Source organism: Telmatherina bonti (assembly GCF_933228915.1).
Source record: "Telmatherina bonti genome assembly, chromosome: 4".
Lineage (NCBI taxonomy): Eukaryota > Metazoa > Chordata > Actinopteri > Atheriniformes > Telmatherinidae > Telmatherina > Telmatherina bonti.
The window spans coordinates 9,018,596-9,039,442 of record NC_136622.1 but is presented as its reverse complement, the minus strand read 5'-3'; the positions used below and the strand labels follow the sequence as shown (position 1 = coordinate 9,039,442).

General features: G+C 47.3%; 1 protein-coding gene across 2 annotated transcripts in view; it reads left to right on the top strand.

Moving 5' to 3' along the window:
- Positions 1–20,847, top strand: part of nfatc2a (nuclear factor of activated T cells 2a) — a 50,245-nt gene that overhangs the window by 6,799 nt on the left and 22,599 nt on the right. Inside the window, exons 6-9 of one of the 2 annotated variants that reach the window (XM_079239566.1) lie at positions 2,645–2,785; positions 4,545–4,600; positions 4,684–4,816; positions 6,084–6,752. In XM_079239566.1, the coding sequence (XP_079095692.1) occupies positions 2,645–2,785; positions 4,545–4,600; positions 4,684–4,816; positions 6,084–6,752 (999 nt within the window). Of the gene's footprint in view, positions 1–2,644; positions 2,786–4,544; positions 4,601–4,683; positions 4,817–6,083; positions 6,759–20,847 lie in introns of both variants that reach the window. The other variant, XM_079239565.1, reaches the window with a different exon arrangement.

The following is a 20,847-nucleotide window of genomic DNA, read 5'->3' as shown; positions in this document are numbered from 1 at the left end:
CTTGTCAACAGTTAACAAAACTTTATACAAGATCATAAAAAAACAAACAAACATTTAAATGAAGGCTGATAGTCCAGAGAACGGCACACAATGACCTCTTTGTGCAGCCGGGGCTTCTGTCCAGAAGGTGGGACTTCGTGTTTCAGTGTCTCTGTACCTGTTTGTATGTGCACAGCAGTAAAGTCTGTGTTGGGAACATCACTGCATGTGTACACAGTATTATTAAACCAGCAGATGTAATCGCAGCTCAAACAAGGTCGCCTTTCATCCAGGTCTGATCAACGTCCTGATTAACTGAGACACTGGCTGCCTGCAATATGTTGCTGTTATTCAAAAAAATCATGACACTAAGTCGAAGGTCATGTTAGAAATGTTTCTAATCTGCTCTCCCATCACCTAGAGGGGGAAACAGTACATCACATGTCCAATGAGACATCTGGCAAGCCTGCTGGTTGGAGGAGACCAGCCCTCTGGTTAGATGAGGGTTGAGGGTTATAAAAATAAATAAAATAAGAATGAAATGGAATAAAAATAAAAGGGAATAAAAATGGGATCTTTATTTTAACCGTCTGGAACAAACCCGTGTAAAGGTCGCATGTTGTCTGTCAAGACATCCACTTCCTGCAGACAGTTTAAGCTGAATCTCTGATCATCAATTTATTACTCATCCAGAAAAAGATTTTTATTTATAAATGGATGTTTTTTTAATTTTACCAAATTTGACTGAGTTTATTTGCAAAACAAGCTCAAATCACAGACTTTGTGTGTTATATTTTTATCGTCATTTTCATCTGACTATTTTCTTTTTCTTTTAAATGAGTCGTTATTGTAGCATCTCCTCTTGCTCTCTTGACACAACTGACTAATTTCAATTGCTGCTCATTAAAACTGAAAGTCATGGTTGTGATTCTGAAATGACTCAGCATCACAGTTACTTCTGGGTCATGTGTAGTTCTGAGAAATAAAGCTGCTTCACTGTAGTGAGGATTATTCCTTTATTGGTGCATTTTTTATTGTTTTATCATTAAATGAAATACTAAATTTGCACCAGGTTATCTCTCATGACATAATACTCTCTTGTAATAATATCTTCATCTGTTGGAGTCTTCTGTTTACGATAGAGCTCCAACTCAACTGTGAAGTCAGAAATGACCATTAGCCAAGTTTATTAGCATGTTTGACTTTGTAGGTAAGCTAATACATGCTTCCTAACATGACAGGGATTGTAGGGTTTCTGCAGTACAAGACACTGAAGTCTCAGGACAGTTCTGAACAACCAGAAGTCCACAGATTTACAATAAGACCATCTTCAGAACTGATGGAGCAGAAGATTCAGTCTGAATCTTCATGATTCAGCGGCTACATTAGCTAGCGGCTAACAGAAGCTAGCTTGCCATAACTAGCTGGAACTAGCTGAGAAACTTTTCGCAGAAGATTCAGTCTGAATCTTCATGATGGAGCTCCTCATGGGAAACAGCATAAGCTGCAGACAAGCTGGGAACATTATGTAGATAAACACTAACGCCCTTTTTTTTGTTTGATCATTACAAAACAAAAAAACAAACAGAAAGCGAAAAGTTTCTCAGCTAGTCCCAGCTAGGTGTGGCAAGCTAGCTTCTGTTAGCCGCTAGCTAATGTAGCCGCTGATGAATTATTAAAAGACTGGTGAAAGTTTTGGAGACTGTGATGTGAAAGTACATATTCTTTTTACTTTAAAAGTACTACACATGCTGTAGACTCTTAAATAAAAACCAAAACAAACTTGAGAAAACAAACAAACAAAAAAACATGAAGTTTCTGGCAAAAGGTCTTTTGGATTCTTTGGTCTTCGACTCACTTTGTCATGTTAATAGAAGAACAGGGTTGTTTTTTAGATAATCTTTTGATGATATGAAGCTCATTCGCTAAACTTATAATTTATAATTCAACATTATAAGTGCTGTGCTAATTGAAGGTATTTTAAAAAGAAATTCCACCTCAATACAATTAATATTCCCCCTTAAAGTCAAGTCAGTCGAGTAAATTTTATTGTCACTAACGGGAAATTTTTTGTGTACAGACAGCTCCTCATAATATTGAAATATTCAACAATAAAATCCAGTCACACGTTAAACATATTGTCCACTGAAACTACAAATAAGAGCTCACTGAGGGAATTAAACCATAAAAATTAAATTAAAAAGGAAACAATGCACCAAACGACCCTTAAATAATTAAAATTAAAATACTCAAGATAAAACACTAAAAGGAAATAAAAACACTACAAAAATATTCAATTAAAAGGCATAAAAGGAATGGAGCTGGTAGAAATGCTATTGCACGTGAAACAAAGGAATTTTTCTGTCAGTTTGTGTTTAGTTTTGGGTTTCTGAATATTAGATGTAAGGGAAGCAGTTCAAAGTCTTTGTGTAGGGGTAGTTCCTGTTTCCCACAATGCCTCTGGCTGTCCTTATCACCTGCTGCTCCTCTGCAGAAGGAGCCTGTTGTTTTGCTTGTTACCTTCCCATCCTGCTTAATTTGGTACAATATTTTGTTCTAACACTAGTAAAGCATGAAATAAAAGAAAATGTTTAAACTAGATGTTAAAAATAAATTATTTTATTATTTTATGTTAATTCAGTTTTAAACCATTTTGTCATTGCAGCTCAGCGCTCAGCTCATGAGCTTCCCATGGTGGAGAAGCAGGACATGGACAGCTGCTCCGTTCTGGGTGGACAGCAGATGATCCTTACTGGACAGAACTTCAGCTCCGACTCAAAGGTCATTTTTGTGGAGAAAACTCAGGGTGAGTGTCCCTGAATCCTCTAAAACAATCCAGCTTGCATCCTGATCTGAACACAACTCGGAGTCACAGTAACACCACAGCACCGACGTCTCCTCCTTCCTGCCTGTCCCGCTTCTGTTAATGCGCTCCGTTGTTCAGATGGAGCCTCCTGACTTATTTGCATGAAACGGGGGGTAATACAACAGCCCAACTTCCTTTTGCCCTTTTCTCTTTCACTGACTTTCATGATGTCTTATCACTCAAAGGGACACAGTGTTGTGTGATAAGTGTGTGTGTGCCACATGAAACTCATGTCATGCACATTTGTTGAGACCCATGTAGTTGATCTGGATAGAATATGGAGCATCTCTGTTTCTTAGCACATGATAAATGTTGAGTTTTCCTCCTTTAGTCGGACTTTCACCAGCTGAGTCAGGGATGTAACCATGGAAACAGTCAGATGCACATGTTGTCCTTCCTTCTGGGACTCGCTGCTGTCTCTCAGCAGAGTGTTTGTCGTTTTACATGCAGGCACAGTCACAGCTGCTCATCACAGCTACTCTTTATGTGTTTTGTTTTTGTTTTTTTCCTTTCGGGGTTCCCTGTCGCTGCGTAAACTCTCCGCAGTCAGAGTGATGGATCGCAGAAGGAAGCTGGAAAAGTGAAAAAGAGGGATAGGCGTTGTTTTGGAGAGTTCCTGCATGACTCAGAACTCTAAGAAATCCCTCTTAATGAGGGGAGGGGGGCGGTTGGACAAAAATAGAGTAAAAATGGCCAAACCAAAATGCTCAGTCTCTTGTTCGGCCCCATCGTTCCCTGTTTCCACCTCCACTCTGAGTTATCTCCACAGGGAGAAGAGAGGGGGTATCCCTGAGAGAGGAACTGCAACAAAACGCAAACAGTTAGCCAAGCCAAGAAAGCAGAGTGAAGAAAGCAGAGAGAGGTGGAGAAAATGAAAATGAAGAGAAGTTGGCAGTGTGCGTGGAATCCCCCGTCCTCCTGCTGACTCATTTCAGCCATGCGTTTGTAGCCGAGGGATTCCCACCGCCAGTAACACTGCTGCACATGCTGCACATGTCCCAGATGTTTGAGCATGTGCAGTCTGCAGTCACATGTAAAACAGCTTGAATGGGATCTGTTGATGTTAAACTTCTGGTAACCAGTAATGAAATAACTTCCAAATAATGTAATAACAGTTTTGAACCATAATGTGACGAGTTATTATGCTATCGGTTGCTGAATTGGCCGAGCATGAAAAAAATGCAATAACTGCAGCCATAATGTAATATGACAGACGTAAGACTGCATTTCTTACACTATATTTAGCTCTTTTTGTGCAGTTTGTTCATCAAAAATAGGAACAATTACATTATTTGCAAGTTATTATGTTATTGGCTTGATTGCATTTAAAATGGACTAAATTGAATTGGTCGCTATAGATTTGGCATCCTGCTGCAGTTTTCTTCACATCCCAGCTGACATGAACTGTCAGCATTGCATCCACGAGCAGATGTCTGGATGTGTATGTTTGGGATAAACCTTTCTTTACATGTGCTTGCTGCTGTGGCAGGAAGTGGTTTACGACTTTTCTCCACAGAAACATGTTGCTGCTTCCGCTGCTGCAAGCTCTGAGCTGATCTGCTTTTAATTTGCTAAAAAAAAGTCAAATAGAATAAACAAGAACCCACAAGAAAAACAGGGTTTTGGATTTTCCATATTTTAATCCTGAAGAACTTTTCCAACATGAATCCTCCATTGTCTTTTCTTTGCTTTTTTCTAGATGGCCAGCAGATCTGGGAGATGGAAGCAACTGTTGACAAAGACAAGAGTCAGCCTGTATGTGCCCTACAAACAACTGTCCTTTTATATTTGTGAGTCACATCTGGAGCAGCTGTGATTGTTGGTATGTGTTTTTCCAGATTATGCTGTTTGTGGAGGTGCCGCCTTACCGGGACACATCTGTCTGCCATCCTGTCAAAGTGAACTTCTACGTCATCAACGGCAAACGAAAGCGCAGCCAGCCTCAGCATTTCACCTTCACTCCTCTTGCATGTAAGAACTCGGTTAGGACTCTGATCTGGATGTGGGAGCAAGACTTTTATACATCAGGGGGGAACTTATCAGGAGAAACCCCAACATGCAATGAAAGGAAATGATTGGGTTCCTTGCTCTAAAGCCCTGTTTCCACCAAAAAGCCTTCCTCAGGACAGGATGGTTTAGTATGGTATACCCTGATCTCAGTTGCTTTTCCACAGCAACTGTACCCTTACATAGTTGGCGGGGTATCAGCCAGATTGATATGTCAGATATGTAGCGTTGTGACACTTACCCTGAATTATGAGTAAGGAAAACACAACCCAGAAACAAAGAGGTCGATGGTAGACAGCAGGTTGTGTCCTTTCTTCTTGGCATGTGGCTAAAAACAATGTAAAAATCCAATATATATTCTTACATATGGAGTTGTTGCTGCTTAATTCACATTGTTTTGTTACATGGGAAGTGATTATTCTTTCCACCAATCAGTGGACTGCAGCGTGTCAAGTTTCACTCTTTAGGGTTGGATCAGTCAGACTGGGACCCCAATGAAAGGGTCCCAAAAAAGTAGGAAGGCTTGCATGCATCAGATATTCTGGTACCTTTCTCAGTTTATATTTGTTGAAATGAAAAAAGACAAAATGCATACTGAACCATAGTGTACCCTCCCAGTTCCACTGGTGGAAATGGGGCTTTACTGTCTAGTGATGGTAGACTAGATCCTTGTATGGCTAGCTCCACGTTAGGTGCTGTCAGACTGCTAATACTGAGGTCAGGGACTGCTTTGGATTGATCTGTGTCCTTTCTCTATACTAAAAAGTTAGATATATGTCAGTTTCTCCTCATTCTTATGTCCTATTATAAAAAATCAGATTGTTACAGGATGTTTTTCTGTGCAATTTCATGCTGTAGTTGCTCAACTAGCAGCCTTGCTAGCCTCCAGTTTAAATTAAATTGGATTATGTAGTGCTAGTTTAGTCAGTGATAAGTAAAGTGGATACTGAGATACAGTTTACAGTTTATCTTCAGCTCCAATGTAAAAATCTTGATTAACTGAGTTGATGTGTAGTCCTTAAATACACTGAAAACTAAATATGACATGGTTTCCACATGTTATCTTCAAACTAATCTAGTGCTAGCTTTAAACTAGATTATCTAACATGCTAACATCAGATTAGCAGCCTTATATTACCAGATTTCAGCACCATTCTGGCCACCCATTCTGTTTACACTCGTGTTTTCACTCTGAGGAAGTTTTCATTCATGTCATCTGATCTTCCTCCAGCTCCATCCATAAAGACGGAGCCTGTAGATGAGTATGAAGCAGACCACATGGGCTTCGCCATGCCTCAGATCCTGGGGTTATCACCTCACTCCTACTACCACAACTCACGTAGCGTCCTTCACCCGGACAATGGCCTGGTGTCCGGCATGGCTTCCTGCCAGCGTCTGAGCTCCAGCCTTCCAAGCCAAGACACACGTTTCCCACAGCAGAGCCCGGCTATCATCTACTCCTGCGGGGGGAAGAGTCTGAATAGCAGTCCGGGTGTATGGCAGACCGGAGGGTTGATGCCGGACCCCCACTGCTCGGTTCTGGTACACACAGGTTCACCGGGTCAGTCTGCAGGTCCGCTTCCTTCAGGCCAACATCCGTCCATCATCCAGTTCTCTCCCACCAACCACCACCTGCTAAGGCCAGGAGATACTCCCACGCTCCCTCCTCCTCAGCTGGACGACCACCAGATCATCTACTGTGATGGATACCCCCAACAAGCCCCCACGCCCCCAGAAGATCAGCACTGTCCTACAGTGATTCAGCAGCAGTCGTACGGTCAGAAAGAGCAGGTGAAGGGCCGGGCTCCGTCTGGGATTGGTCAGATGGAGGCTCCTGGAGACGGACAGAGGAGGGTGACGGTGAAAGAGGAGAACTTGGACCAGGCTTACCTAGATGATGGTGAGTGTAAGTTCATGTTTTTATTCTCTGTGTGAATGGGGCTGTGGTACCAGCTAAGAACATGGACGTGTGTGTGTGTGTGTGTGTGTGTGTGTGTGCGTGTGTGTGTGTGAGACAGAGGGGTGCAAAACTGACCCAAAGAGCTCTGTTAGATCTCCAGCGCCCCAACCACTCCTGCATGTCATCAGCAGTTTCTCAGGATCAGGAGTGTGTAACTCTGTGGAGTAAATTGTGATGATTAGATTACTCTTATAGTGATCTAATGAAGTTTTCCAGGCATTTACATCCTGTCCAGGAAGTTTACAATCCAGCAGCAAAAGGTTGGGCTTATCCAGAGACTCTTTATTGTCAATCCACAATGAGTAATCTATTATTCAGTGATAACATTATTATTTGTCGCATTTCCATCACTACTATGTTGCTAAGGGAGCTCTATTATGATCTGCAAATTATGAAAAAACCAACTGCTGTCAATCTTTCCACCAATCAGATTGGTAATTGACAATAATGTCCAATCAGGAGCAGCCAACGATCAAGAAGGAGGTATAAAGTTCAGACTCTGCCTGAAAAGAACGGAGATAACAGTCCTGAATGGTTGGTATAAAACCAAGAAGATGTTTTTATTGCATGGTGGTGGCAAAAACCAGCTGGGTTAGAGTTGGTTTTGTGAGGATAAAAGTTATTTAGTAACATAAATAACTGTAAATACTTTTTTTAAAAAAAACGGCTGAAAGTAAAAGTGTAAATATGTAAATATGTCCTATTTGTTTTAATGCTAGTAACATTTCTCCTGAAAGCCGAGACGTCAGAGAATGATCTGCAGATAAGAAAAAGGCCTTATCACTGCTCATCTGTGTGTTATTTCTACAAGTACTGTTAGGGATTAATTCTGTTTTCTTGTTTGTGTTGGCCTTTATGCTGCTATATTTGCTGATACATTTATTTGACCTAATTTTAGCCCTGCTAATCTGACAACTAAGGCTGTTCTGAAAAGAAACATGTCTGGATGTTGGCTGGGAATAAAAGGCTTAAGCTTACATGACTTTTTACACTAAAGAACGACCAAAAATAGCAAAACCTTTCTTTACGTTTTGAGTGTTAATCAGATGGATATAACTGGATGGATAACAAGACCTACCAACACTTATGAGTACTCCAAGAACAATACAAGGATATTTACAGTATGACATGCTCCGATCGGAGCGCCGTAGTATCCTCTGAATGGAGCCAAGCAAACTGTGAAAACAACCCCGGCTTGGAGCCGTTCTGTTCCAGTCAAGGTGAAAATAATGGGGACTATGAGTCATATGTTTATACTTTTGCTTGTCAACCCCATCACCCTCTGACAGAATCAATGTCCAGCAGGCAGGAGGTGAAACCTCCTCCTCATTCTGGAGTTAAAGGTTCGCTAAACTATTATGTTTCAGGATAAAGTGACAGCTTTGACAGCTGCAGAGGGTTTGTCTGGTCTCGTCAGGTAAGGATGGAGCAGCATCTGTCCCATCCCCATCCCGGACTGAGCCATGTCTCCATCTCACTGGGCTGAAGGCAGAGAGAAGTGTCACTTTACCGACTGCCTGCATGTGTTGACACTGTTATGAAGTGAAAAACAACTTCCATGGCAACCATTGTCAAACAGTGGAACGTGCTGCCTGGGAGAACTGGGGAAAGCCTCTTTGTTTGTTATAGTTGGCCAGGGCTCCTGCTTGGCCTTGTGCCTCTCAATTCAGTGGGGGAGCCCACCGGAGGATTAGCTTTTTTTCCGACCAGGGGCTTCTGCCAATCTGGCACAAGAAAATCCTCTCTGCAGCTGGAGTCCTCCAGAAAAGCACCCCGATCCCTGTAAGATAGCAGCAGGGCGGGGGGTTTGCAGGAAAAGGAAAGGAGTGTGTGTATATGTGTGTATTTTAATGGAAAAAATGAGGCGTAGAAAAAAAAGTGTGTTTTGGACAGAGCTGTCAGGGCTTCCCTCCACAGTAAACAGTAACAGAGCTGTGAGCTGCTGAATTAACAAGGACTGGGAGAAACGGTCAAGCTGGGGCCAACTTTGATCCTCCCTTCTTTAAAGCGATGATGACCTGCCATTTTCCCATCATGCCGCTGCATCAGTTGGAGGTTTTTGTGTAAACTCGTGTCGTACTCGAACCCTTTAAACCCTAAAAGCCACTCTAGACTTTTATTTTGGTTTATTTTTTAAACTGCATGTAGAATCTCAAAGCTTTCCGTCCCTGTCAACATCCAGACATTACTTTTCAGAACAGCCTCAGATGTCTGATTATGAGGCTGCAATGATGTAAAATTAATTTATCAGTCGATAGAGCAGCACAAAGGCCAACTACAACAAGAAAACAGGATTTATCACTAGCAGAACTTTGTAGAAATAACACATATCAGCAGCAATGTAACCTTTTCTCATCTGCACATCATTCTCTCACGTCTCAGCTTTCAGCAGAAAATATGGGCACTGAAACAAACAGCAGAAACTATTGACATATTTACACTTTTCTCTCCAGCTGTTTACAGTTATTATTGCGCCTATTTCCCAACTGACCTCAACAAAACCACCTCAACTGGTTTATGGTGCCACTGCACTTAAAAAACTTGTTCTAGGCTTTATTCCAACCATAAAAGGAGCATTTTTGTTTTTCTTTTCTACTTTCTGCTCTCTTGTCAATTTTTGGCTGCTCCTGATTGGACAATGTTGTGAGTTTAAGTTCTCTGATTGGTGGAAGGATTGACAGGAAGTGACTTCATTATGACTTCCATTGGGAATGAGAATCCCGAGGCCAAGGACCACCGAACAAACAGCTTTGTTCCTGCAGCTGTTCTGTTTTAACTAAGCATTTGTGCACTTTTTATTCTTTTACTGGAGTCAGTTATTTATTTATAGACAGATTTCTGTTTTTTTATAGTTCATCATCTGACTCTTTTATGTTAACTTAACTTGTGATCAGGTTTTTATATTTTGTTTGCATTTTAAGGAGTTTTTAATGGTCTTTTATCTTTTTTATGGTCTGTTATTCTTAGTTTGGTTTTTATATTTAGTTTGCATTTAAGGGTTTTTAATGGTCTTTTATCTTTTTTATAGGCTGTTATTCTTAGTTCGGTCTTTTATTACTCATTTTTATTATTATTTAGCACTCGCTGTTTGTTTGTTCATTTTGTTTTGTTCTGGGTGTTTTGTTTGTGCTTTAACCCATAAAGGCCAATCCCATGAAAAGATAAATCAGACTATTTTAACATCCAGTCTTAATCCCTTTAACAAAATGTAAAATACAATTGTACCAATTTTTTAGGGACATTTACCATTTATTACAATATGATATGTAAAAATGGTAGTAATCTGCTTTTTGGTGTCCATTAAGGGACAGAAAACACAAACCACAGGATTTTGAGCAAAGTTTATCTCAGAAACTGTGTGTATCATATATGTCATGCTTGGTTCTTATGGGTTAATGTTTTTTTTTTTCATATACAAAGGACAGCCTTCCCTTTTTACGGCAGAACAAAGCTACATAATGGTCTCATGGAAGTTGCCTTGCACCATGTTTTTACAGAGGTCTCTGAGCAGCATAGCAGCGATAGTGATGTTTTTATGATGCATACATGATAAATAATGGTGTTATCACGGATCATTCTTTGTAAATTTACCATACAGTCTACACTACATTTTGAAGCTGGATTGTAAACCTTCAGGACAGAATATAATCGCCTGGAAAAGATCTGTAGGTCACCTTAAGGGTATACTGTCCATCACAGTTTACCCCACATGGTTACACACCACCGTTCCTGAGAAATTGTTAACAAAATAAATGATAGCACTTTGCTAGAGATCTAGTGGAGCTTTCAGGGTCAATCTTCTGGAAATCCTTGTAGAATCATTAATTTATGGGTGTATTTCTATCAAATCTGCTCTCATGCTGGATAAGAAGCTTTTCTTCATTCTTACCACAATACCAGGTGACGATTAACACACTCACTTCACCATTTCTACATAAAAGGGAGCCGAACGGGGGACTTCCCCATGTTGAAAGCTTATTTTGAGGGGGGAGAGAGGAGAAAACTAAAGTCAGAAAAATCCCACTCAGTCTTACTGTAGTTGTCATCCTCGCCACAGAGCAATCATCAGAGTGAGAATATCAACATCACTCATCCACAGTCATTTTAGAGGCAGACACAGATGCCACATCCTGGCATCATCACACTGCTGTGGTCGAAAACGCTCACATCGCCTGAATCGCATCGACTTTAGAGAGAGGTGCTACATGAAAGTAAGAGTTTCTCATCATTTTCCCCACACAAAGGGCACATGTCAACCCTCGCATGGGTTCCCATAACTCCTCAAAGAGGCCAAGTTTATTTAAAATGTATTGATTCTGTGTGTCTCTTCAGGCACAGATCACAGATCAGGGATGTCTGGGATAGCTCACTGCATGCCATGCTCTGCAGAAACACTACAAAGGGAAAGAGAGCAACAGAATTAGTGGGTGTGGAATAAAGCCTGGAGGCAGTGGAGCAGGTGAAATTGTTCCAGCGAGCAGGAAAGATAAAGCACACAGCAGCAGCTCCGTGGACACACATTAGTCTCAGCTCACTTCCAGCCTGTTTCAGAGGCTTTGTGAGGAACACACCATGGCTGCAGACAAACACATCAGATTCATCGCCGCTCCATGAGGAGCCCACTGCCCAACGGGATGACGCTGTCAGATAGGGATCCTCCTTCTGTAAAGCAAGTTCCTGTGATTCCTCACAGTTCAGTCCAATTCATCTTTATTAGTATAGAGTCACTTCACAACAGTGTTGTCTCAGGGCAAACAAAAAGTCTGTACAAGCTACTCACAATGAAAATATACATTATTATCTCCTGACCTGGGTTTAGGTCCCTGAAAGCAACACAGATCCAGTAAATTCTTGAAATATGAAATCTTTCAAGCTCCTATGATATGAGAAATATCAAATGATGGAAACAAGACATGAAGAAAACGACTGGAAAAGAAAAAATCACACCACATGTCAGCTTCTCAGTGTATTTAGTCACGCAGACATGGTGAAGACAAGTCGCTGAAGATCTAACTGAGCATCAGGATGAGGAGGAAAGGGGACGTTAAAGTGACTTTCTACATGGTGTGTTGTTGGTCTGAGTGTGTCAGAAACACTCTGGGATCTCTTGCACACAAGCAGCTGTAGGATTTACAGAGAAGGGTCTGAAAAAGAGAAAACATCCAGTAAGCAGCAGACATCTTGTTGATGTCAGAGGTCAGAGAAGAACGGACAGTCTGGATGGAGATGACAGAAACAGCAGAAGACCACACCAGACTCTGACACTGAGAAATAAGGCTACTCTGAGGGAATAAAGGGGGTCCAACCTGGTACTAGAAGGTAGACCTGATGCAGTGGATAGTGATTTTATCAAACGCAGCTCATTAAGACCACATGTCTTCATGCATCCAAGTCATTTTAGGAAAAAATATGTGCAGAGAATCCAGCTTGACTCACGTAAACCATGATCTCCCACATTTAAGCCCAGTTTCATGACCCAGAAAAAACTGTCTGACGTTCAGTTAAGATGATCTGAGGCAATGTTCTGGTCTAACCAGTCCGATGATTCTCCTCCATACTCATTACAACCTTATCCTGTGGTCTGTTACAGCATCTGTCACGGTAAAGAGAACCACAACACTCTCAGAAGAAACTTCAACTTTATAATAAGTAAGGATTAAACAGCAAGGAGCCGTGCATTAGATGGTTATAATGGACGACACAGAGTCTAGAACACCACAACATGAAGAGCACTGAAACCGTCTAATGCACGGGTCCGAGTTGTTTAATCTATTTATACCAGCTTCCCACACAGTAAACGTTTTATAACAACTTTGTATTTCTGTTTTATAACACTTGATAAATATGCTAAATTATAGGAACTATTTCATGTTGGCCTCGATGTACTTCTTATGCCAAACAATCGCTATCAGGCTACTGCACATTTCTCTCATTCAGCTGTTAAAACAGCTGATCTGAATCTGTTGATTAACTCGTTGCTACAGTGACGCCCCCTAACGCAGGGATATTACAGCAATTTAACTACGTGTGGGTATATACGAAAATAATGCAGCCAGTTGGCATTAGAATTATCCCTGATCGTATAAAAGCTCTTAAATAACATCAGTTATGAAGAGAAAAATAAAAACTGCATTAAATTGGACTGAACCGAGCTGAGTCAGGAAAATACATATGTGGAAGTAAGTGTCTCTCCTGTATCAGTCTCCTCCTGTCTCCTGCTGTCTCCTCCTGTCTCCTGATGTCTCCTCCTGTCTCCTCCTGTCTCCTGCTGTCTCCTCCTGTCTCCTGCTGTCTCCTCCTGTCTCCTGATGTCTCCTCCTGTCTCCTCCTATCTCCTGCTGTCTCCTCCTGTCTCCTGCTGTCTCCTGCTGTCTCCTCCTGTCTCCTGATGTCTCCTCCTGTCTCCTGATGTCTCCTCCTGTCTCCTACTATCTCCTGCTGTCTCTTCCTGTCTCCTGCTGTCTCCTCCTATCTCCTGCTGTCTCCTGCTGTCTCCTGCTGTCTCCTGATGTCTCCTCCTGTCTCCTCCTGTCTCCTGCTGTCTCCTCCTGTCTCCTGCTGTCTCCTCCTGTCTCCTGATGTCTCCTCCTGTCTCCTCCTATCTCCTGCTGTCTCCTCCTATCTCCTGCTGTCTCCTGCTGTCTCCTCCTGTCTCCTGATGTCTCCTCCTGTCTCCTGATGTCTCCTCCTGTCTCCTCCTATCTCCTGCTGTCTCTTCCTGTCTCCTGCTGTCTCCTCCTATCTCCTGCTGTCTCCTGCTGTCTCCTGCTGTCTCCTCCTGTCTCCTGATGTCTCCTCCTGTCTCCTGATGTCTCCTCCTGTCTCCTGCTGTCTCCTGCTGTCTCCTCCTGTCTCCTGATGTCTCCTCCTGTCTCCTGATGTCTCCTCCTGTCTCCTCCTATCTCCTGCTGTCTCTTCCTGTCTCCTGCTGTCTCCTCCTGTCTCCTGCTGTCTCCTCCTGTCTCCTGCTGTCTCCTCCTGTCTCCTGATGTCTCCTCCTGTCTCCTCCTATCTCCTGCTGTCTCCTCCTGTCTCCTGCTGTCTCCTCCTGTCTCCTGCTGTCTCCTCCTGTCTCCTCCTGTCTCCTGCTGTCTCCTCCTGTCTCCTGCTGTCTCCTCCTGTCTCCTCCTGTCTCCTGCTGTCTCCTCCTGTCTCCTCCTGTCTCCTCTTGTCTCCTGCTGTCTCCTCCTGTCTCCTGCTGTCTCCTGCTGTCTCCTCCTGTCTCCTGCTGTCTCCTCCTGTCTCCTGATGTCTCCTGCTGTCTCCTGATGTCTCCTCCTGTCTCCTGCTGTCTCCTCCTATCTCCTGCTGTCTCCTCCTGTCTCCTGCTGTCTCCTCCTGTCTCCTCCTGTCTCCTCCTGTCTCCTCCTGTCTCCTGTTGTCTCCTCCTATCTCCTGCTGTCTCCTCCTGTCTCCTGCTGTCTCCTCCTGTCTTCTCCTGTCTCCTGCTGTCTCCTCCTGTTTCCTCCTGTCTCCTGCTGTCTCCTCCTGTCTCCTGTTGTCTCCTCCTGTCTCCTGCTGTCTCCTCCTGTCTCCTCCTGTCTCCTGCTGTCTCCTCCTGTCTCCTGCTGTCTCCTGCTGTCTCCTCCTGTCTCCTGCTGTCTCCTCCTGTCTCCTGTTGTCTCCTCCTGTCTCCTCCTGTCTCCTGTTGTCTCCTCCTGTCTCCTGCTGTCTCCTCCTGTCTCCTGCTGTCTCCTCCTGTCTCCTGCTGTCTCCTGCTGTCTCCTGCTTTCTCCTCCTGTCTCTTGCTGTCTCCTCCTGGCTCCTCCTGTCTCCTCCTGTCTCCTGCTGTCTCCTGCTGTCTCCTCCTGTCTCCTCCTGTCTCCTGCTGTCTCCTCCTGTCTCCTGCTGTCTCCTCCTGTCTCCTGCTTTCTCCTCCTGTCTCTTGCTGTCTCCTCCTGTCTCCTGCTGTCTCCTGCTGTCTCCTCCTGTCTCCTGCTGTCTCCTCCTGTCTCCTGTTGTCTCCTCCTGTCTCCTGCTGTCTCCTGCTGTCTCCTCCTGTCTCCTGCTGTCTCCTGCTGTCTCCTCCTGTCTCCTGCTGTCTCCTCCTGTCTCCTCCTGTCTCCTGTTGTCTCCTCCTGTCTCCTCCTGTCTCCTGCTGTCTCCTGCTGTCTCCTCCTGTGTCCTGCTGTCTCCTCCTGTCTCCTGCTTTCTCCTCCTGTCTCCTGCTGTCTCCTCCTGTCTCCTGCTTTCTCCTCCTGTCTCCTGCTGTCTCCTCCTGTCTCCTGCTGTCTCCTCCTGTCTCCTGTTGTCTCCTCCTGTCTCCTCCTGTCTCCTGCTGTCTCCTCCTGTGTCCTGCTGTCTCCTGCTGTCTCCTCCTGTCTCCTTCTGTCTCCTGCTGTCTCCTCCTGTCTCCTGCTGTCTCCTCCTGTCTCCTGATGTCTCCTCCTGTCTCCTCCTGTCTCCTGCTGTGTCCTCCTGTCTCCTCCTGTCTCCTTCTGTCTCCTGCTGTCTCCTCCTGTCTCCTGCTGTGTCCTCCTGTCTCCTCCTGTCTCCTGCTGTCTCCTCCTGTCTCCTGATGTCTCCTCCTGTCTCCTCCTATCTCCTGCTGTCTCCTCCTGTCTCCTGCTGTCTCCTGCTGTCTCCTCCTGTCTCCTCCTATCTCCTGCTGTCTCCTCCTGTCTCCTGCTGTCTCCTCCTGTCTCCTGATGTCTCCTCCTATCTCCTGCTGTCTCCTCCTGTCTCCTGCTGTCTCCTCCTGTCTCCTGCTGTCTCCTGCTTTCTCCTCCTGTCTCTTGCTGTCTCCTCCTGGCTCCTCCTGTCTCCTCCTGTCTCCTGCTGTCTCCTCCTGTCTCCTCCTGTCTCCTGCTGTCTCCTCCTGTCTCCTGCTGTCTCCTCCTGTCTCCTGCTTTCTCCTCCTGTCTCTTGCTGTCTCCTCCTGTCTCCTGCTGTCTCCTGCTGTCTCCTCCTGTCTCCTGCTGTCTCCTCCTGTCTCCTGTTGTCTCCTCCTGTCTCCTGCTGTCTCCTGCTGTCTCCTCCTGTCTCCTGCTGTCTCCTGCTGTCTCCTCCTGTCTCCTGCTGTCTCCTCCTGTCTCCTCCTGTCTCCTGTTGTCTCCTCCTGTCTCCTCCTGTCTCCTGCTGTCTCCTGCTGTCTCCTCCTGTGTCCTGCTGTCTCCTCCTGTCTCCTGCTTTCTCCTCCTGTCTCCTGCTGTCTCCTCCTGTCTCCTGCTTTCTCCTCCTGTCTCCTGCTGTCTCCTCCTGTCTCCTGCTGTCTCCTCCTGTCTCCTGTTGTCTCCTCCTGTCTCCTCCTGTCTCCTGCTGTCTCCTCCTGTGTCCTGCTGTCTCCTGCTGTCTCCTCCTGTCTCCTTCTGTCTCCTGCTGTCTCCTCCTGTCTCCTCCTGTCTCCTGATGTCTCCTCCTGTCTCCTCCTGTCTCCTGCTGTGTCCTCCTGTCTCCTCCTGTCTCCTTCTGTCTCCTGCTGTCTCCTCCTGTCTCCTGCTGTGTCCTCCTGTCTCCTGCTGTCTCCTCCTGTCTCCTGATGTCTCCTCCTGTCTCCTCCTATCTCCTGCTGTCTCCTCCTGTCTCCTGCTGTCTCCTCCTGTCTCCTCCTATCTCTTGCTGTCTCCTCCTGTCTCCTGCTGTCTCCTCCTGTCTCCTGATGTCTCCTCCTATCTCCTGCTGTCTCCTCCTGTCTCCTGCTGTCTCCTCCTGTCTCCTCCTGTCTCTTGCTGTCTCCTCCTGTCTCCTGCTGTCTCCTCCTGTCTCCTCCTGTCTCCTGTTGTCTCCTCCTGTCTCCTCCTGTCTCCTGCTGTCTCCTCCTGTCTCCTGCTGTCTCCTCCTGTCTCCTCCTGTCTCCTGCTTTCTCCTCCTTTCTCCTCCTATCTCCTGCTGTCTCCTCCTGTCTCCTGCTGTCTCCTCCTGTCTCCTCCTATCTCCTGATGTCTCCTCCTGTCTCCTGCTGTCTCCTCCTGTCTCCTCCTGTCTCCTGATGTCTCCTCCTGTCTCCTCCTATCTCCTGCTGTCTCCTCCTGTCTCCTGCTGTCTCCTCCTGTCTCCTGATGTCTCCTCCTATCTCCTGCTGTCTCCTCCTGTCTCCTGCTGTCTCCTCCTGTCTCCTGCTGTCTCCTCCTGTCTCCTGTTGTCTCCTCCTGTCTCCTGCTGTCTCCTCCTGTTTCCTGCTGTCTCCTCCTGTCTCCTGCTGTCTCCTCCTTTCTCCTGCTTTCTCCTCCTGTCTCTTGCTGTCTCCTCCTGTCTCCTCCTGTCTCTTGCTGTCTCCTCCTGTCTCCTGCTGTCTCCTCCTGTCTCCTCCTGTCTCCTGTTGTCTCCTCCTGTCTCCTCCTGTCTCCTGCTGTCTCCTCCTGTCTCCTGCTGTCTCTTCCTGTCTCCTCCTGTCTCCTGCTTTCTCCTCCTTTCTCCTCCTATCTCCTGCTGTCTCCTCCTGTCTCCTGCTGTCTCCTCCTGTCTCCTGCTGTCTCCTCCTGTCTCCTCCTATCTCCTGCTGTCTCCTGATGTCTCCTCCTGTCTCCTGCTGTCTCACCCTGTCTCCTCCTGTCTCCTGCTGTCTCCTCCTGTCTCCTCCTGTCTCCTGCTGTCTCCTGCTGTCTCATTCTGTCTCATTCTGTCTCCTCCTGTCTCCTGCTGTCTCCTCCTGTCTCCTGCTGTCTCCTCCTGTCTCTTCCTGTCTCCTCCTGTCTCCTGCTGTCTCCTCCTGTCTCCTGCTGTCTCCTCCTGTCTCCTGCTGTCTCCTCCTGTCTCCTCCTGTCTCCTGCTGTCTCCTCCTGTCTCCTCCTGTCTCTTCCTGTCTCCTCCTGTCTCCTGCTGTCTCCTCCTGTCTCCTGCTGTCTCCTCCTGTCTCCTCCTGTCTCCTGCTGTCTCCTCCTGTCTCCTCCTGTCTCTTCCTGTCTCTTCCTGTCTCCTCCTGTCTCCTGCTGTCTCCTCCTGTCTCCTCCTGTCTCCTGTTGTCTCCTCCTGTCTCCTCCTGTCTCCTGCTGTCTCCTGCTGTCTCCTCCTGTGTCCTGCTGTCTCCTCCTGTCTCCTGCTTTCTCCTCCTGTCTCCTGCTGTCTCCTCCTGTCTCCTGCTTTCTCCTCCTGTCTCCTGCTGTCTCCTCCTGTCTCCTGCTGTCTCCTCCTGTCTCCTGTTGTCTCCTCCTGTCTCCTCCTGTCTCCTGCTGTCTCCTCCTGTGTCCTGCTGTCTCCTGCTGTCTCCTCCTGTCTCCTTCTGTCTCCTGCTGTCTCCTCCTGTCTCCTGCTGTCTCCTCCTGTCTCCTGATGTCTCCTCCTGTCTCCTCCTGTCTCCTGCTGTGTCCTCCTGTCTCCTCCTGTCTCCTTCTGTCTCCTGCTGTCTCCTCCTGTCTCCTGCTGTGTCCTCCTGTCTCCTCCTGTCTCCTGCTGTCTCCTCCTGTCTCCTGATGTCTCCTCCTGTCTCCTCCTATCTCCTGCTGTCTCCTCCTGTCTCCTGCTGTCTCCTCCTGTCTCCTCCTATCTCCTGCTGTCTCCTCCTGTCTCCTGCTGTCTCCTCCTGTCTCCTGATGTCTCCTCCTATCTCCTGCTGTCTCCTCCTGTCTCCTGCTGTCTCCTCCTGTCTCCTCCTGTCTCTTGCTGTCTCCTCCTGTCTCCTGCTGTCTCCTCCTGTCTCCTCCTGTCTCCTCCTGTCTCCTGTTGTCTCCTCCTGTCTCCTCCTGTCTCCTGCTGTCTCCTCCTGTCTCCTGCTGTCTCCTCCTGTCTCCTCCTGTCTCCTGCTTTCTCCTCCTTTCTCCTCCTATCTCCTGCTGTCTCCTCCTGTCTCCTGCTGTCTCCTCCTGTCTCCTCCTATCTCCTGATGTCTCTTCCTGTCTCCTGCTGTCTCCTCCTGTCTCCTCCTGTCTCCTGATGTCTCCTCCTGTCTCCTCCTATCTCCTGCTGTCTCCTCCTGTCTCCTGCTGTCTCCTCCTGTCTCCTGATGTCTCCTCCTATCTCCTGCTGTCTCCTCCTGTCTCCTGCTGTCTCCTCCTGTCTCCTGCTGTCTCCTCCTGTCTCCTGTTGTCTCCTCCTGTCTCCTGCTGTCTCCTCCTGTTTCCTGCTGTCTCCTCCTGTCTCCTGCTGTCTCCTCCTTTCTCCTGCTTTCTCCTCCTGTCTCTTGCTGTCTACTCCTGTCTCCTCCTGTCTCTTGCTGTCTCCTCCTGTCTCCTGCTGTCTCCTCCTGTCTCCTCCTGTCTCCTGTTGTCTCCTCCTGTCTCCTCCTGTCTCCTGCTGTCTCCTCCTGTCTCCTGCTGTCTCTTCCTGTCTCCTCCTGTCTCCTGCTTTCTCCTCCTTTCTCCTCCTATCTCCTGCTGTCTCCTCCTGTCTCCTGCTGTCTCCTCCTGTCTCCTGCTGTCTCCTCCTGTCTCCTCCTATCTCCTGCTGTCTCCTGATGTCTCCTCCTGTCTCCTGCTGTCTCACCCTGTCTCCTCCTGTCTCCTGCTGTCTCCTCCTGTCTCCTCCTGTCTCCTGCTGTCTCCTGCTGTCTCATTCTGTCTCATTCTGTCTCCTCCTGTCTCCTGCTGTCTCCTCCTGTCTCTTCCTGTCTCCTCCTGTCTCCTGCTGTCTCCTCCTGTCTCCTGCTGTCTCCTCCTGTCTCCTGCTGTCTCCTCCTGTCTCCTCCTGTCTCCTGCTGTCTCCTCCTGTCTCCTCCTGTCTCTTCCTGTCTCCTCCTGTCTCCTGCTGTCTCCTCCTGTCTCCTGCTGTCTCCTCCTGTCTCCTCCTGTCTCCTGCTGTCTCCTCCTGTCTCCTCCTGTCTCTTCCTGTCTCTTCCTGTCTCCTCCTGTCTCCTGCTGTCTCCTCCTGTCTCCTGATGTCTCCTCCTGTCTCCTGTTTTCTCCTCCTGTCTCCTGCTGTCTCCTCCTGTCTCCTGCTTTCTCCTCCTGTCTCTTGCTGTCTCCTCCTGTCTCTTGCTGTCTCCTCCTGTCTCCTGCTGTCTCCTCCTGTCTCCTCCTGTCTCCTCCTGTCTCCTGTTGTCTCCTCCTGTCTCCTCCTGTCTCCTGCTGTCTCCTCCTGTCTCCTGCTGTCTCCTCCTGTCTCCTCCTGTCTCCTGCTTTCTCCTCCTTTCTCCTCCTATCTCCTGCTGTCTCCTCCTGTCTCCTCCTTTCTCCTGCTGTCTCCTGCTGTCTCATTCTGTCTCATTCTGTCTCCTCCTGTCTCCTGCTGTCTCCTCCTGTCTCCTGCTGTCTCCTCCTGTCTCTTCCTGTCTCCTCCTGTCTCCTGCTGTCTCCTCCTGTCTCCTGCTGTCTCCTCCTGTCTCCTCCTGTCTCCTGCTGTCTCCTCCTGTCTCCTCCTGTCTCTTCCTGTCTCCTCCTGTCTCCTGCTGTCTCCTCCTGTCTCCTGCTGTCTCCTCCTGTCTCCTGCTGTCTCCTCCTGTCTCCTCCTGTCTCTTCCTGTCTCTTCCTGTCTCCTCCTGTCTCCTGCTGTCTCCTCCTGTCTCCTGATGTCTCCTCCTTTCTCCTCCTGTCTCCTGCTGTCTCCTCCTGTCTCCTCCTTTCTCCTGCTGTCTCCTCCTGTCTCCTCCTGTCTCCTGCTTTCTCCTCCTTTCTCCTCCTATCTCCTGCTGTCTCCTCCTGTCTCCTGCTGTCTCCTCCTGTCTCCTCCTATCTCCTGCTGTCTCCTCCTGTCTCCTGCTGTCTCACCCTGTCTCCTCCTGTCTCCTGCTGTCTCCTCCTGTCTCCTCCTGTCTCCTGCTGTCTCCTCCTGTCTCCTCCTGTCTCATTCTGTCTCCTCCTGTCTCCTCCTGTCTCCTGCTGTCTCCTCCTGTCTCCTCCTGTCTCCTGCTGTCTCCTCCTGTCTCCTCCTGTCTCTTCCTGTCTCCTCCTGTCTCCTCCTGTCTCCTGCTGTCTCCTCCTGTCTCCTCCTGTCTCCTGCTGTCTCCTCCTGTCTCCTCCTGTCTCCTGCTGTCTCCTCCTGTCTCCTCCTGTCTCTTCCTGTCTCCTCCTGTCTCCTCCTGTCTCCTGCTTTCTCCTGCTGTCTCCTCCTGTCTCCTCCTGTCTCCTGTTGTCTCCTCCTGTCTCCTCCTGTCTCCTGCTGTCTCCTGCTGTCTCCTCCTGTGTCCTGCTGTCTCCTGCTGTCTCCTGCTTTCTCCTCCTGTCTC